Source organism: Pygocentrus nattereri, chromosome 16 (genome assembly GCF_015220715.1).
Source record: "Pygocentrus nattereri isolate fPygNat1 chromosome 16, fPygNat1.pri, whole genome shotgun sequence".
In the NCBI taxonomy this organism is placed as follows: Eukaryota; Metazoa; Chordata; class Actinopteri; order Characiformes; family Serrasalmidae; genus Pygocentrus; species Pygocentrus nattereri.
The window spans coordinates 4,871,693-4,890,530 of record NC_051226.1 but is presented as its reverse complement, the minus strand read 5'-3'; the positions used below and the strand labels follow the sequence as shown (position 1 = coordinate 4,890,530).

The following is an 18,838-nucleotide window of genomic DNA, read 5'->3' as shown; positions in this document are numbered from 1 at the left end:
GTACTTGTCTGACTGCATTGTGCCGAGTGTAAAGTTTGGTGGAGGGGGGATCATGGTGTGGGGTTGTTTTTCAGGAGTTGGGCTCGGCCCCTTAGTTCCAGTGAAAGGAACTCTTAAAGCTTCAGCACCAATAGATTTTGGACCATTTCAAGCTCCCAACTTTGTGGGAACAGTTTGGGGACGGCCCCTTCCTGTTCCAACATGACTGCACACCAGTGCACAAAGCAGGTCCATAAAGACGTGGATGAGCCAGTTTAGTGTGGAAGAACTTGACTGGCCTGCACAGAACGGTCAAAAATTCCCATAAACACACTCCTAACCCTTGTGGAACGCCTTCCCAGAAGAGCTGAAGCTGTTATAGCTGCAAAGGGTGGGCCGACATCATATTAAACCCTATGGATTAAGAATGGGATGTCACTCAATATCATATGTGTGTGAAGGCAGACGAGAGAATACTTTTGGCAATATAGTGTATGTCACATGTACATCCATATGTGACATATATAATACAAGCTGGAAATAAAGGAATAAATTATATTGCCATACATCAGATTTCCATATGCATTCCTAGTATTAATTATTTCTGTCATTACATTTCTGTATTTGTCAACTGAAGATGCTGTAACCTACAACCCCAGTTCCAATGAAGTTGGGACATTGTGTAAAACATAAATAAAAACAAAAGATGATTTGGTTCAAGGAACTTAGGGATTTCATCATCATCAAATTCAAAATGAGTGAATATTTGCAAAAAAACTGTTTATCCGTTTGAACATTAAATATCTTGTCTTTGTAGTTTTATTTACTTATGCTTTACACAACGTCCCAACTTCATTGGAACTGGGGTTGTATAATGAAAAAAGAACATCTATCAAAACATTGAAATTATTTCTGCATTATATTTAATGAAATGGAAGCTGCATTGATTTTTATTTTTCACATTGATTTGCAGTTTTATTTTCAGTAAAAGATTATTTACTTAATTACTTATTTACTAACCAATTCCCAGAGGGGACGAAGTACACAAATCATGTACTTGAGTTAAAGTAGATACCCAAGGTAAAATATTCCTCCAGTAAAAGTAGAAGTTCCTCCCTTTAGACCTCCACTTGAGTAAAAGTACTAAAGTATTTACCTTCAAATGTACTAAAGTATAAAGTAAAAGTACTAAAAGAGTAATTCTGGCTCTGATGTCCTGTTATCATTTTTATAACCAGACTGGCTTCATGAACTCATTTCAGGTGAAAGTCCTCCAGCGTCTCTCTTGGTAAACCAGTCTTTTAATAGAACGTCATTAATTAGTGACGCTGACGTCTATTAAAATGATCAGAAGCACAAAACACTGAAGGTAAACAGTTTCCATCAGGGAGAACCGAGTGGCTCTGAAATCACTTTTTACACACAATCAAAGTTTCAGTTTCAGATTTATTTACAACTTAGTTCCAAGTTTAAGTTGAATAAAAACTGGCTTTAAACTCAGGATCACAGATGAGCTCCTTTACTATGTTGATCTGTAGGCGTCTGTTCATAAACATAAACCAGCCCAAACTCATTTACTATAAAATGAAATGGTGTTTGTAGAAATTCAGAAAAAAGCCGCGTCAGTCTCGACTGCATATGTGGACATATTTCTATATTGTGCTCTATTCACACAAAGTTAGGTTAGTTCATCATTTATGTTGAACAGACTCTCCCAAAGTTTTACGCTGCTGCGCTGATGTTGAACCGCGTGCTGCACTGGGTCGGTCTGACCAACAGGTCAAAACCAGCTCTAAACAAAGTGACCGCTGGGCCCTGATTGGTGCTCTGGCTTTGCGCTTCTTTCGTTTTGACATGTTACGTTTTTATACACACAGAAACCAAAAGGAACGACAGATTTCTCAAAATGTAGGAGGAAAAAGTCGAATATTAGACTCTGAAATGTAGTGGAGGGAAAGGAAAAAGTCGCCCAGAAATGAAAAAACTTCAGTACAGATACACCAAAAATACTAAAGTACAGAAACGAGTTACATTTACTCCGTTACTCAGTTACTGTCCACCACCAAACAATTCCTCATTGTTTTGAATCAAATCAGCAGTAAATCTCTCTACTGCGGCACAAATTCATTCAGCGCCCCTTAGAGGACAATTAGTGAAACAGTAGAAACAGTGAGGGCTGCAAAGAACACTGGCTGCATGTTAACCAGATGAAGCACAAACACCACAGAGGTCAGTTTTTATTTTTCGCAATTACAAATGCACAAATATATTTTACTTTGAGGGACATATTCTTTGTTTTTCTTTCCCTTCATTTAGTCCTGAATCCATAATTCAGAAATAAAAAGCTCAGGGATATAAAGCTGAGGCCTGTGGCATGAAGGGGAATTCCACCACTTTTTTCAGAACCTTCGCATTACCGAGTCAGAATTGCTCACAGTGGTGATGATAGGAACCAGACATCTGAAGAGTTTAATGCCTCTAAAAGCTCTAAAAGCACAGAGAGTTACACATAAAACACACGTGTTACGAACCTGGCACTCTCTGCGATCTTATGTTCTGAGATGAGGCTTTTACCGCCTTGTGAACTAAAATAGCCCTAAAAGACAAAAAAATTGTAGATTCATAACAACTTCTCCTCATACATGACGTACAACATGACGTATAAAAAGTCAGAAGACGTGGAGGCTCACTGGTGGTTTTGGATCGTGAATAAAATGGCTATATATGTGCTGTAGACATTGTGACCTGTGGTTCCTATCAGCACCACTGTGAAGAAATCTGGTGGGTTTCTCCGCAAATAATGATTTCACATCAGACCGCTCTGAATGGCTTAGTTTACATTTACATTTCAGCCATTAACATGGTTGCTCTGACGTACCATTTCAATGATAATTGGTAGGTCTCATTTTATTCAATCATAGCTTTATATTTACTTTTTTTAATCCCTCATTTTTGTAATATACCCAGCTGCATTGTAAATAAGGTGCACCCTGGATGTACTATGAGCTTGAATTAAGGTCGATTGATTGATTGACTGATCGATAGACCTGATAAACTTTCACACAAAGCTTACCTCTCAAGCTCTTTTTATTCTTGTTGTACTCAAACTAATGTTACTTAGTGGTTAGATATACGCAGCATGGTACTTATTCGCCATTCTGAAACCCCTTTATTTAATAAAAACCAACTCATTTCTTTCGCTGGGCCTTCATCACTGATCCTTTTTCACCCCCTACTGGTCACTGTCAGGCAAAAACCTTCTTCCAGCAGCTGAGAGCCATGAAGATCAGTGTGATGACCATTAGGCATATCTGGAGGATCAGGAGGACGATCCAGACTGCAGTGTGCATGCCCTTCCTCATCACCACACTCTCTCCAGGCAGCTGGTTGCTCAGACTCAGCATGTAGCCCAGCGCCCAGCCCACAGAGGCATCTCCAGCCTGGACACATCACACAAACACATGCGGGACAGTGTCAGTACCTCATACGAGTGCAGAACGTCTAGTAAGCTGAGATGCCACTAGTTCGTTTTAGCACAATATATCATACCTTGTACTTCCATTGTCTGGTCACTTTATGAGGTCCACCTACCTTATAAGTCCACTATGTACAGTTGTATGCAAAAAACAGGCATCCCTGGTCAATTAATGTATTTTGTTGATTTTTCTGAGTGAAAGTAAACAAAAAAAGTTGCCTGTGCAAAAGTAATGGCACAGTTAATAGTTCATGTTTTATTTTTTCCAGTATGTCAAAATGTTAAACTCACTTTTAAAACTCACATGAACTTTCGCTTTTGAAATAAAGGAGTTTGGAGTGATACGTAAACAAGGACAAAGTTTCTAAGCATTGTATTCACTGTCCAGCCCATACATTCCACATATACATCGAAACTAACCTACAAAAACAGCCTGTTTTGAATTTATTGTTTCTGTAATGTCACAAGAATCAGCTCATTCACATCTATCTGCCTATTTGGCCTACAGCAGTTTAGCCCCACCCATTTACACTGAAGTTACAAGGAATGTTTCACCACTGAGTGCTTTTTGAATGAGGCGCAATACAGGGCAGCCAATCAGAACTCAATTAGTCTTAATAGCGCAGTAACACATACAACCTGTTCAATTCTAGTGGGTCAAATGAGGTTGAAAGATGGTCATGTAAAATGAATTATGACCATTTTTGGTACATAAATCCACACAAATGACCTCAAGGGAAAGCTAAAATATAAGAAAAATGTAGTGTGTGAGCCCTTTAACTTCATATTGCTGAGAAAATGAACTAAACATGTCATTTGGCCAGGGATGTACCATCATTTGCATATGACGTAAAAATGAATTAGGAATTTTTTGATACATAAAACCATATAAACGCTATAAGTGGACCTTGTATAAAAAATACAAGAAAATGCAGGATATGGGCCCTTCAATGAGCAAGTTTACCTCCTGAGAGACCACATCTCACCTTTTTCTGAAAGGCAACTCTAGAGAGGGAGTGCTCATCAAAGTGGTATCCTCTCAGCATCAGGACCTGGATGTACACAGTAACTGCACAGTACTCCTTCAGGTATGATCTATCTTCTTCATCTCTCTTAAACATCTGGCACAAAGAAATACACATATGAATGTATGTAGGAGCTTTCAATATAAAATATAGTGCACTGTCACAATCACCATATTATATATATATCACAGTGATTTCCAAGCCTCTCCTCGAGGAAGTCCAGTATTATATGTAGTTAAAAAGCAGCTCCTGGTTTGACCAATCAGTGCTTCAGTAAATTGAGCTCATGATGTAATTGATGATATTAACGAGTCTCTGTGGCGGCTGTGAAGGTGTCAAGGAAAAATATGGACCCGAGAAATTCTTGTTACTTTTTATTGTTTTTCTGTTTATTTGAATTATGAATACGACTTTATTCTAATGTATATTGTGAATGTGATTATGTATATATATATATATATATATATATATATAAATTTAAACACAAATACAACATATAAATTGTTGCAACAGAGAAAGTTTATATGCCCAAGACAGTGTCAAACCACTCTACATGCATTACAACAGCATGGCTCTTAAGTAAAAGCATCCAGGTGCTAAATTGACCTGCCTGCAGTCCAGACCTGTCAGCTACTGATAACATTCGTCATCATGATGACCCCGAATTAATGAGCAGCTGAAATCCTACATCAAACGAGAATGGAAAACATTTCCCCTACAAAACAATCGGTCTCCTCAGTTCCCAAATGCTTACAGCGTGTTGATGAGAGAAGAGGCGATGAAACCCAGTGGTAAACAGGCCCCCGTCCCAACTTTTTTGAAACGTGTTGTTGACATGAAATTCAAAACGGGCAAATATTTTTCAAAAAGCAACAAAATTTCTCAGTTTCAACATTTGATATGTTGTCTTTGTAGTGTTTTCCTTTAAAAATATGGTTTACATGATTTGCACATCACTGCATTCTATTTTTATTTACATTCTGCACAGCATCCCAACTTTTTTAGAAACAGGGTTATATTTGTTCAATAAAAATACCTTTAGAATAAATATGTTAAATATTTATAAATAATAAATATACGATTTGTTGTGTATTAGTGAGTCAACGTAACTTCCAACGTAATTTCCAAATCTCTCCTCAAGGAATCCCAGTATTTACAGTTACCATACAATACCTAGTTTATTATTCAGACTTAAAAAAAAAAAAATTATATATATATATATATATATATATATATATATATATATATATACATATATATATATATATATATATATATATATATATATATATATGTCATTGTGTACAAAGGTTTGAACACCCTTTTCTTCATTGCCTAAGTCAAAACATTTTTATTAGAATTCAGCATTAAACTTCAATGTGTAATTTTCTACTCATTTTAGAACATAATTTCTATTTATTTCAAGTTTAATCCCTTACATGGCTGTTTTTTTTTCATTACACATGTCTATAACATTAGAATAGCCAGTTTGCACCGCAGTCCCTGTAGTTACTGAAGCCTTAGTACACAATTAGCCTGGGAATTTAAAGGCATATATTTTGCACAGGCAATACTGCATGTTTTATTTTTTTCCTACATGTTAAATTCTCCAGTTTACCTCCTCAGTGGTCATGTTGCACACTGTCCGGGCAGCCTGCTGCAGCAGCTCTGGGGTGCTGATTGAAATGCCTACGCACTTCTGCAGAAAACTGTATGTGAAGAAGAAGACAGAGAAGGCCTGAAAGAGAAATGCATGAAAGATGAGACATAAAAAGTGAATCCATGATCGACACTTATTTATTTATTATACGATTTATTATACGACACAGTGCCAAATCATTTATTAGCAGAACTCTTTTTTAACAGTGTGCTTTGTCACTGTTTGCTTTGACTTACACTGGCCTTTTCATTTCTGTATATGATGACATGTTGACACAGCCTGTACAAGCAAGGCAGGGCAAGTTCATATATTTAACACCTTGCATACACTGCAGTCATTCAAGCTGATTTACAACTGAGAAAATACAAAGATAATACAAATTGAGATTGAAAAGATGTAGGAGAATAGAAAAACATGATTGAAACATGATTAAAACAATGAATTTAAAAGATGTTAATTGTTCAACTTAAAATTAAAATTAAAATTAAAATTAAAATTAAAATTAAAATTAAAATTTCTGGGGAAGTTTTGGGCTGGAGTTGTGAGCAAGGCACCTAACCCCCAGTTGCTCCCCAGGAGCCGTGGATAGGGCTGCCCACCGCTCTGGGCAAGTGTGCTCACTGCCCCCTAGTGTGTGTGCTCACTAGTGTGTATGTATGTGGGTGTTTTACTGCATGGATGGGTTAAATGTGGAGGTCTAATTCCACAGTGTGCAAACACAGTTGGCAAAATGGATCTAAAAAAAAAAATTACTAAATTGCGAATTACTAGTTATCGATATTTGTTTATTCACAGCACTACTTCACTATCACCTAATGTCAGGGCTGGAAATAACCAAGTTTCCAAGTTTTACTGGGGGAAACCAAAGGGTTTAAATGCCTATTTATTTTAATTTTTAAATTTTTACACTCAAATACACTTTATGTTTTCCAACAAGGCAGAGACTACAAAGCAAATCGTCAAACACTGATCAAAACAACCACAATTGCGTCACAAACACTAAACTACCTCACTCATTATGTGATCCAGGCAGCCAAGATGTTCACTGTTCAGTTACTTCTACATCAGATATGTTATATAGATATAGATATTTAGACACCAAAGCTCATAATAAATGGCTCACATTAGTAAACTAACTGGGTATCAGCGTGTGGAGAAGAGTGGCCGAGCGTCAAATGCAGAATGAAGAAGCCGGTCGGGCTCCTTGTGGCTGATGATCTTCACCAGTGCCTTGTTTCTGCCAGCCTACTTATAGTCACCTCTTCTCTCAGTAGGTGGCAGAGACCAGCGGGAGAAGGAGGCTCGTGAAGGCGTGAGAGCCGAGTCCAGCTAAGCTGAGCTGAACTGAACTGAACAAAAAGAAAGAATGAAAGGACTGAGAAGTCCCAGCGAGCGTCTTCTCTTGCTTTGTGGGCTGGTTTTTGTCTTTAAACTGAAAGCGAATGGCCCTAAAGTTTGAAGAAAATTTGAAAAAAAAAAATCACTGTGTTTATTTAATTGCTTCTGAAGTTCCTCGGCTGCCTTCACAGACCTGAAGTGCGTTCAACAGACGCTTTGCTTTATGTACACACTTTGGGCCTGTTTGCACATTGCATTATCATGTGCTTTGTGTCCCGTTCACGTCTGGATAAACTTTGGCCAAATTCCATTTATACACTTCACTAAATTGAGTCCTCAGTTTGATCAGATGAGATCCGACTGTACTATTCCAGTGTAAAACGTGTAGAAGTGCACTGCTCTGTAAAGAGTTTAGTGTTGTGTTATGTGTCATTATATTCAGTACTGTGTGCCTGAACTGTGACAGTATTTAGAACATTATTCTGCCCACGACCCATTTTATCCCTACATGGTCATGCCTGTCACACCTGTCACTTGTCATGTACAGGCTGGGCCTGATCTTGACATCAGTCCAGCTATAAAGCTGCATCAGCCCCAGCGTCTTATTTTTATTCATTCTACCTATATAGTTGCATAGAGTATTTATTTATGTGGACTTAATTTTGCATGCCTAGTACTACTTGTTTTTATGTTGCACCTTCATGCCGAAGCAAATTCCTAGTCTGTGAATCCTGTTCATTGACAATGGCAATAAACTTCTTCTGATTCTGATTCTTATAGGCTGGCTAGGTGTCTGCTACCTCTGGTAACTTCTCCAGACATATGGCTGGTCCCCTGGTACAGTTAGGGTTTGGATTCAACGTATACACTGCAAGTCAACATATACACTGCTCAAAAAATAAAGGGAACACTCAAATAACACATCGTAGATCTGAATGAATGGAATATTCTCATTGAATACTTTGTTCTGTACAAAGTTGAATGTGCTGACAACAAAATCACACAAAAATCATCAATGGAAATCAAATTTATTAACCAGTGGAGGCCTGGATTTGGAGTCACACACAAAATTAAAGTGGAAAAACACACGACAGGCTGATCCAACTTTGATGTGATGTCCTTAAAACAGGTCAAAATGAGGCTCAGTATTGTGTGTGGCCTCCACGTGCCTGTATGACCTCCCTACAACGCCTGGGCAGCTCCTGATGAGGTGGCGGATGGTCTCCCCTGAGGGATCTCCTCCCAGACCTGGACTAAAGCATCCACCAACTCCTGGACAGTCTGTGGTGCAACGTGATGTTGGTGGATGGAGCGAGACATGATGTCCCAGATGTGCTCAATCGGATTCAGGTCTGGGGAACGGGCGGGCCGGTCCATAGCTTCAATGCCTTCATCTTGCAGGAACTGCTGACACACTCCAGCACCATGAGGTGTAGCATTGTCCTGCATTAGGAGGAACCCAGGGCCAACCACACCAGCATATGGTCTCACAAGGGGTCTGAGGATTTCATCTCCGTACCTAATGGCAGTCAGGCTACCTCTGGCGAGCACATGGAGGGCTATGCGGCCCTCCAAAGAAATGCCACCCCACACCATTACTGACCCACTGCCAAACCGGTCATGCTGAAGGATGTTGCAGGCAGCAGATCACTCTCCACGGCATCTCTAGACTCTCATGTCTGTCACATGTGCTCAGTGTGAACCTGCTTTCATCTGTGAAGATCACAGGGCACCAGTGGCGAATTTGCCAATCCTGGTGTTCTCTGGCAAATGCCAAGTATCCTGCACGGTGTTGGGCTGTGAGCACAACCCCATCTGTGGACGTCGGGCCCTCATACCATCCACACATGCACATTTGTGGCCTGCTGGAGGTCATTTTGGAGCTCCTCCTGTTCCTCCTTGCACAAAGGCGGAGGTAGCGGGCCTGCTGCTGGGTTGTTGCCCTCCTACGGCCTCCTCCACGTCTCCTGGTGTACTGGCCGGTCTCCTGGTAGCGCCTCCAGCCTCTGGACACTACGCTGACAGACACAGCAAACCTTCTTGCCACAGCTCGCATTGATGTGCCATCCTGGATGAGCTGCACTACCTGAGCCACTTGTGTTGGTTGTAGAGTCCGTCTCCTGCTACCACGAGTGTGAAAGCACCACCAACATTCAAAAGTGACCAAAACATCAGCCAGAAAGCAGAAAGGTGCTGAGAAGTGGTCTGTGGTCCCACCTGCAGAACCACTCCTTTATTGAGTGTGTCTTGCTAATTGCCAATAATTTCCACCTGTTGTCTGTTCCATTTGCACAGCAACTGTGAAATTGATTGTCAGTGTTGCTTCCTAAGTGGACAGTTTGATTTCACAGAAGTTTGATTTACTTGGAGTTATATTGTGTTGTTTAAGTGTTCCCTTTATTTTTTTGAGCAGTGTACATTGTTGTGATTTAATCTTGCTTACTCCTTTCTCTTGTTACTATTAGAATATATAAGCTTAGCCTGGACACTTTCATCGGTCCAGATTGGTCAAGATCCCTCTGATATCTCTGAATGTGGTGATCGTAATCCACTCACAATGAGTCTTTGGGGTGTTTACACCTTACTTTTAATGCAGTCAAGTGAAATCCGAATGAGATCCGATCACCACAAACGTGTGCTAATGCAAGGTTAAACATTTGAGCCGGAACACTGTTCCGTCTCTACTTTTACTCCAGGAACAGGGTTTAGGCCCATTTCCACCCCTGCTTACCATAAAGCTGCCAGTGATGTTGGGCTGGAACACATGGTCAAAGGAGCACTGGGAGAATGGGCAGTCCTGCCAGGAGAATATCTCAGATATGTTGCCCACACACAGGTGGTAGTCTCCTGTGCCCTGTATTGTCACTGATGCATGCGGCTCATAAGGCGCAGGCCGCTGTGATTTCGTGCAGGGCGACTCAAACACCTGCTGCAGCTCCAGTGTCTCGTTGTGGTCAGACGGGTAGCACGGATTATAGACAGTACCTGTGGGACCCTGAGACTAGCAGAAATCAGAAAGGTAGAAATATGTTATTGATCTGGAGGACTGGAGGGAGAGAGCGGTCAAAAAAGTAGGAAAAGTTCCTGTCTTAGACAATGATTTGCTGCAAATGCTTTTTTCTCCCTCATTTCCAGCATCAAATACATGTACACATAGAGAGCAAACATCACTGAGTGCAATGATATCGTACTGTGATCAGGTGGGCAAGAAGCCGCCGCAGGAATTCTCCTTTACCATAGCATAGATAGCTGTGGGTGTACAGAGAATAGTCCTGCCCATAGAGACGCAGAGTCATACTATTGTTTTCGTCCTCCACTTTCTCCGGGGTTACAAAAGTGATCTGAGTAGACGCCCCTCCTAAGTCCAGGGCACCGACTGTCTGTCTGCCTGGTTTCATCCAGTGGCCCACAAAGCTGTACTGAAGAGCAAGGAGGCAAAATTGAAAAAGGAAAAAATTTAAATGAACACTATAGATACACATGTGCTAAACCAATAAAAATATTTACATCATGGTCTGGATGGGCCTGTACACTGTCCAGCAATATAACACTTCATTTACAGCCACTGAGGCTGACAACTGAGTGAAAGAACAAATGAAATGTTTCTAATAAAGTGGCCAGTGAGTGAAAGTAAAGGTAGATGTTTCTAATAAAGTGGTCAGTGAGCGGAAGCGCAAGGTGGATGTTTCTAATAAAGCGGCAAGTGAATGGAAGCGCAAGGTAGATGTTTCTAATAAAGCGGCCAGTGAGTGGAAGCACAAGGTGGATGTTTCTAATAAAGCGGCCAGTAAGTGGAAGCACAAGGTCAGTGTTTCTAATAAAGTGGCCAGTGAGTGGAAGCACGAGGTCAGTGTTTCTAATAAAGCGGCCAGTGACTGGAAGTGCACAGTAGATGTTTCTAATAAAGTGGCCAGTAAGTGGAAGCGCAAGGTAGATGTTTCTAATAAAGTGGCCAGTGACTGGAAGCGCAAGGTCAGTGTTTCTAATAAAGCGGCCAGTGAGTGGAAGCACAAGGTGGATGTTTCTAATAAAGCGGCCAGTGAGTGGAAGCACGAGGTCAGTGTTTCTAATAAAGTGGCCAGTGACTGGAAGTGCACAGTAGATGTTTCTAATAAAGTGGCCAGTGAGTGGAAGCGTGAGGTGGATGTTTCTAATAAAGTGGCCAGTGAGTGGAAGCACAAGGTGGATGTTTCTAATAAAGTGGCCAGTGAGTGGAAGCACAAGGTGGATGTTTCTAATAAAGCGGCCAGTAAGTGGAAGCACAAGGTAGGTGTTTCTAATAAAGCGGCCAGTGAGTGGAAGCGCAAGGTGGATGTTTCTAATAAAGTGGCCAGTGAGTGGAAGCACAAGGTGGATGTTTCTAATAAAGCGGCCAGTAAGTGGAAGCACAAGGTAGGTGTTTCTAATAAAGTGTCCAGTGAGTGGAAGCGCAAGGTGGATGTTTCTAATAAAGCGGCCAGTGAGTGGAAGCGCAAGCTGGATGTTTCTAATAAAGCGGCCAGTGAGTGGAAGCACAAGGTCAGTGTTTCTAATAAAGCGGCCAGTGAGTGGAAGCGCAAGGTAGATGTTTCTAATAAAGCGGCCAGTGAGTGGAAGCGCAAGGTGGATGTTTCTAATAAAGCGGCCAGTGAGTGGAAGCACAAGGTCAGTGTTTCTAATAAAGTGGTCAGTGAGTGGAAGCGCAAGGTAGATGTTTCTAATAAAGCGGCCAGTAAGTGGAAGCATGAGGTGGATGTTTCTAATAAAGTGGCCAGTGAGTGGAAGCATGAGGTGGATGTTTCTAATAAAGTGGCCAGTGAGTGGAAGCGCAAGGTGCATGTTTCTAATAAAGTGGCCAGTGAGTGGAAGCGCAAGGTAGATGTTTCTAATAATGTGGCCAGTGAGTGGAAGCACAAGGTAGATGTTTCTAATAAAGAGGCCAGTAAGTGGAAGCACACGGTAGATGTTTCTAATAAAGTGGCCAGTGAGTGGAAGCACAAGGTAGATGTTTCTAATAAAGCGGCCAGTAAGTGGAAGCACACGGTAGATGTTTCTAATAAAGTGGCCAGTGAGTGGAAGCGCACGGTAGATGTTTCTAATGACACTGATTTCAACTCTATGTTGTTAATATGTAAAATAAAGAGAAGTAGGTCTTTAGTTGAAGCACAATGACTGTGTCAGAAGCATGGATGGAGTAAATAGGACACAATGGGGTACCTTGATGAAATTTTCTAAGAGATAGTTCACCGTGACCCAGCCGTACACGCCCTCCTGCTGTCCACTCAGTATGGTTGCACCTCGGAAGCAGAAAGGGAAGGACTTAATCGTGTCTTCCACTTCCTGAAGAACCTGCGTTGACATCTCAGGGCTGGAGATGCTGAAACAGAAGTAAAAGGTCTTACACGCTTCTCAAGGGAAAGAATCTACTGTTGCGCAGACACGAGCACAAACACACTTCAGAAGCCTCATGCCAGCTGTGGCTCCCAGGTACACAGGGGTGAGGTGATGGCGGGTTTGGGGGATGTCCTGCACGGCTTGTTTCAGACACGCCTCCAGGCTGCGGCCTGCGGCCCCCTTCTGTCCAGCGTAGCTTGAGATGCCCCCTCCTGCAGAGCACAACACAGTCTATTAATCCCAGCGCCAGTGCTGCTTAGTACAAATATGACTTGTATGATGTTTTGTAGAGCAATGTTTACACAAATGATGCATCCAAGGCAAAAAAACAGAAGATTACAGTAAGATATAAAAACCAAGCACTGCAACAAATGCAGCGATGAAAACTTTACCTACGTTATTTAGTGACAAGGTATGTTTTGTTAATGCAGGTAACTGAGCAAATTAGTTCATCTAAATCTTATCAAATCTTACCATCAAACACAAATGTGCATCAGGTGTTTGGCCATTGTTGTTGATCTACATCCAGATTCAGAGAATTCTTTAGAAATTCTGACTTATGACCACTGCAATGGACAGGCGGCCTGTCCGGGTGTTTCCTACCTTCCGCTCAGTGACCGCTGGGACAGGCTCCAGAAGCCCCCGTGAGTCAAAGAGGGAAGAGGCTTAGATAATGTATATGTGTGTATGTGTGGTTTCTGACCAGAATGACCACTGCTGATGAGTGAATCTTCAAGTCTCAGATACATTACACTGTCTCTGACCTTTGACACTGCACTCGCTGTGCTGGGTGACCACGCCTGTGCCGTTCTGCTTGTCTGCCGGCCATTTGTAGATGTACATGGCTGTGTGGGAGGAGCCTGCGTCCAGCACTATGCCATACTGCCAAAGAAACAGACAGCACACTGTGAATGTCCAGTTCCAGGCTGCAGATGCGTTTGGCTCGATTGCTTGTCACAATATTAGAAGCGCACACAGCGATTGTCCACTTTATTAGGCTCAGAATTTTCAAATAGGCATGAAAGCTTAAAAATGCCATAGTAATGTTATCAATTCTCATATTTATGTGCCATTTTTCGGGTTAGGGGGCTTATAGCTCCAATGAATAGGTGCACACTTATAGACTATAGCCCATATGTTGCTTCACATTTTCATCCATTCTCTGCCCCATTAATCATTGGTCATTTTCTGACCACAGAACAGACCACTGATATTATTCGGGTGGCAGATCACTCTCAGCACATCAGCGACAAGTTCAGTCGGACTGTTCAGACTGTTCAGTTAGTTCCGGCTGCGCGAGCTGATTGGTTGAGAGGTGTTCTAACCCTGCTATTATTTCTCCATAATAACAGCACTGTACCACTCCGCTGAGATGCCGTTGCTAAGCAACGAGTTTGACAGCTGTAGGAGCCATTTGAACGTTTTTACTTCTCACTTTGCCACAAACGGAAAACAGACACTGTTAAGATCACATTTGACCGACAGCCGATTTGGTCCGACTCTGAAGACGAGACGACACTAAATTCCCAAACTGTCGTCGCCACTGAGCAGCTTTTCAGTCGGCAGCGGTGACAGAAGAACAGCTAAACAACCTGGAATCAGCCAGAAATGAACCCAACACCAATCGCCAAACTAAACGGGCTGTAAGAAGCTTTACAGACCGGCTGGAACAAAACAACATTAATACTGATCTGGAAAAACTGACCAAACTGAGCTGAACCTGATATTGGCTCAGTTTTATGGCTCGGTCTGATTTGGTCCGACTCTGTAGATCAGACACGTTTGGCGAATGGTGTTGGGTTCATTTCTGGCTGATTCCAGGTTGTTCAGCTGTTCTTCTGTCACAGCTGCCGACTGAAAAGCTGCTCAGTGGAGACGACAGTTTGGGAATTTAGTGTGAGGAGCTGGAGAACGAACTGCCTGCTGTGCAGCGAGTGGGCTGAGCTCGTTACTCTGACGTAGCAACAAGCTGCTCGTTAAGGAGCGATAATTAGGAGGAAGGAACTGAACATTAAAACATATTAAACGCCGCGTTCACGGCCAGTTTATTCATTTATTTATTAAACTGTTGTATAAAAGCAATAGAGACACTTGAGGAGCGTGAGCATGAGCCAAACACATTTCCTCTCGTTCTATTGTTTAACTAAAGACAATCACAGAGTCAGAATTGTTCACAATAGTGTTGATAGGAACCAGACGTCTGAAGCTTCTAATGGCTGTAAAACAGAAGGCCTGAAACCTGAGGCGTTGTTTGCTGTTAGTTTTGAGAAGGTTTTGGCTAAAAACTCTTCTTTTGAAAGGCATTAATGGTGGAGGGTAACTTAATTTTTCAGATTCATGTCTGTCTCACCATCATAATCATTACAAATAAAAGCTGAGAAGACAAATGCAGGTTCACTGGTGGTTTTGGATAGTAGATAAAATGCCTATATTTGCGTTGGAGACATTGCAACATCTGGTTCCCATCACCACCACCGTAAAGAAATGTGAGTCTGTAGGTTTTCATTTCACGCCAAGCCACTCAGACCGCTCTTCCTTTACATTCCAGCAACTGGATTGTGCAGAAATGGAGAATGATGGGCTGAATTCCCATTTAACTCTAACTGTCAACTCGTGAGAACGTGCCCTTATTAGGTACTAAGAAAGTGAGCGTGGAGTTAATGTACAGCACATCACTGACCATTCCATTAGTCCCAGACCAAATCATGTCCCAAAAGCATTCTCAATCTGAGCAGCGTGATACAGCAGATGTGTTTACAGCATCGTGTGAGTATTTAGGCTCAGCAGCTGCACTTCTCTGGGAGTCCAACAAGTTTCAACAGAGCTGTAAGTGTCTCCTGTGCTGCATAAATCTCAACGACGATGTAGATACGCTGTTGTTTTTATCCGAACAGACTGAATTGTTCTATTGTACAATTCATTTACAGAATAACGATAGACCTTTAATGTTCTGACTATAGTTTAATGGTAATAAAACGCATGATGATCTGTCCTACTGAAACAACACTATCAGTACAGTTTGATGGTTATTTGTTCACAGCTTAAGCCCATTTTCTCCCTCTGCCAGACTCATCCTCATGCCTTCCCTCCATTAAGGGTTCATATGAAGAAAATTCATACGAATCCGAAGGAAGCACGTTCAGCAGGCCAAAGAATAACATGAAGAATAAAAGAGATACAACCCTCAGCAGGAAAAAATGTGGGCAAAACAACCTTGCAATTTAGTAGTTACTGGAAACACTGGAGAAGATGCAAGCTTTTCTCTTCCTTAATTACAAAGCTGCCTGGAAAATGACCAGCCAAAAAACGACGCACCTGGCAAAACAGCTATTATTTGCGGAAAAGTCACACTGATGCCGGCACTGTTTTAACACCGAAGCACAGACGGCAAAGGGCAACACTAATAATCAGTGCTTCTTAATGAGTTCCATATGCTTAGTGACATAATGTAAACATTTCGTGGATTTATACTTTTCCAAACGTTAGATATGTGAAGATTCTTTTACAAGTGGCCTGTTAAAGTCCTTGGAACCACCAGTGGCTCCAAAACGCACTTCATCATATTCGTCATAACTGTCATATTCCATAAGCTCCATTCAGAAGCTGGGCGTCGTGTGAGGCTGTAGCTCTTCTCTCCAGTCTAATAGACGGTGATGTCATTTTAAACCCTTATAATAAAAGAAGCTGAACTTTGTTTTTCTACTGAAAGTCGAGCCGTTTTTCCCCAAATCTGGGCTCTAAACTATAAACAGACGGCGTCTCTTCAGTGATCTGCTCTGGAAACATCACTTTTAGAAAACAACACAAAGAGCGGCGGAGATTTTTGGCTTTCAGCAGTAAATTGTAAGCATATAGGAATATATGTGATTGTAATGGCAGAAGAATGTTCAGGTGAACGCAGAGCAGGGTAGGGTAAAAAGTTTAATACAGGGAGGGTCGGTACACACGAGATCAGCAACGTAGTCCAAAAATTTAAGGCAAACGCCGTAAACAGAAACAGGCAGAATACCAATAACAAGAAAGCCAAAACAGAAAAACAAGCCTTGGTAATGCACAGGGACTGTGGCGTGGTTGTTCGAGCCAGACGGGCTGGTCTGAGTATTTCAGAAACTGCTGATCTGCTGGGATTTTCACGCTCAACCATCTCTAGGGTTTACAGAGAACGGTCCAAAAAGAGGAAATATCCAGTGAGCGGTCAGTTGTGTGGACGAAAATGCCTTGTTGATGTGAGAGGTCAGAGGAGAATGGGCAGACTGGTTCCAGATGATAGAAAGGCAACAGGAACTCAAATAACCAACCAGAATCTCTGAGGAACGTTTCCAACACCTTGTTGAAAGTCTGCCACGAAGAATTAAAGCAGTTCTGAGGGCAAAAGGGGGTCCAGCCTTTTACTAGCAAGGTGACCAGTGAGTGTATTTCATGCAGTTACTGAATAATTTGCCTTAGGATTTGGTCACCAAAATTCAGAGGGACAAACCAAAATATACCAAGGAGAATAAGAGGTTTTAAGAGGAGTTAAGTGGACTAACATAAGAATGCTTTTAAATGACATTTAAAGCACCTGACAGATGTTTGGATCCAGAGTGACTCACGTTTAATCATGTAACAGAGAGAGTCGTATGCAGCACTAGGAGTGCCTCCCGTAGTGCACTGTCCTGGGCAGAGAATGGTTTAATGTATACTGTGCCTTACATAATGTGGTATGTCCTGTTCTGAGTGAACAAGGAATTTCCTGTTTAAAAACGGGATTCATTTAATCTAACATGATGAAATCTTACCCAACACAATGACATTATTACAAAGCATACAGGAATTCGATAAAATGATAGGAATTTGAAAGAAACTCGCTGTTCATCAAACCCTTATCATTTTAAGTGAGGAATCCTTTTATAGGTTTGAGACGCTGAAAACTCGTCATTAGACTTTTAAAGGCTTCTTTTCCTTCAAACGTTTTACATTCTTACAGTGTAGCCGTGATTTCAGCCTCGAATCTACACTTAAAGTCTAATCCTGACGAACGTTGATTACTGAGTTTCAACAGATGATTCAGCTCAGCACGCGAAGCCCATTTAAACAGGACAATCAAAACAAGATGTGACCCAAGACTTCCACCTCAGTCGGCTCTACTCTTCTATTTAAGGCTACTCTACCCACCTCTAATTTGTATATGAAAAGAATATGAAGGCAAGAGGTTGTTTACCATGTATTTAGGAGGCTCCTTCATCTCCTCCACAGGTAGAGTGAGCAGGAGAAGAGTTACAACAGCGAAGACCAGCAGCATGAGCGGCATAAGCATTTTAAACCATTTCGAGTCCATTTTGCTGGGCCAGTGTTGGCAGAAGTGTGCGTTTGTGTGCCTCTATCCCCAAGTCTAACGCTGATCTGCTCTCAGTGCTGGACAACAAACCACCTCCCAGTAACTGAACTGACCGGCTGTTAGACTACAGAGGGAAAAAAACTGCACACAATAAAATCTTCAGGGCTGTAATATAGTGGCAAACCGGTCCGAATGTAAACTATTTCAACACTGATGACTTTGCACAATCACTGTGTCTTAAACGTGAGGAATATTGTGCAAGACCTTTAAAATAAGCAGCCAAAAGAGGCACTGAGAGTGATCCTCACACAAAGTGTCATGTTATTACACATTTACTATTTTGATATTTGCATTTCAGATGATTTGCATGTAATCCTGGGCCTCTTTTGGCTAAGCTACTCTAGGAGAAGTGAGGAGTGCCATAAGTGAACAGAGCTGTTAGAGCTGTTTTTACCTGCAGTTACCTTAGACGTGAGCACAGTGCCAGTGAATGGAAGGCTGTTACCTACTTACCAGCAGAGCTCCTAATCAGCCAGTGGGCACTGTACTGGGGTCAGTTTACAGCTTGGTTTATATTTGGCGTGGCATAAGTGGAAGTGGTAAAACTCCATATAGCCACGTTTTTCTAGTGTGCACCATAAAGGGGAATTTCCAAATAAATCATATATCAA

At 41.6% G+C, this 18,838-nt stretch overlaps 1 protein-coding gene across 1 annotated transcript; it reads right to left on the bottom strand.

The window, feature by feature from the left end:
* Positions 1-1,968: 1,968 nt before the first annotated feature.
* LOC108435468 (ectonucleoside triphosphate diphosphohydrolase 2) lies at positions 1,969-18,277 on the bottom strand. Its single transcript, XM_017711326.2, has 9 exons — positions 18,051-18,277; positions 13,615-13,732; positions 12,912-13,062; positions 12,674-12,833; positions 10,669-10,896; positions 10,209-10,478; positions 6,098-6,217; positions 4,441-4,575; positions 1,969-3,419 (listed from the first exon to the last, which is right to left on the bottom strand). The coding sequence occupies exons 1-9, from the start codon at positions 18,165-18,167 to the stop codon at positions 3,225-3,227; spliced, it is 1,494 nt and encodes a 497-aa protein (XP_017566815.1). The 5' UTR covers positions 18,168-18,277; the 3' UTR covers positions 1,969-3,224.
* Positions 18,278-18,838: the final 561 nt, after the last annotated feature.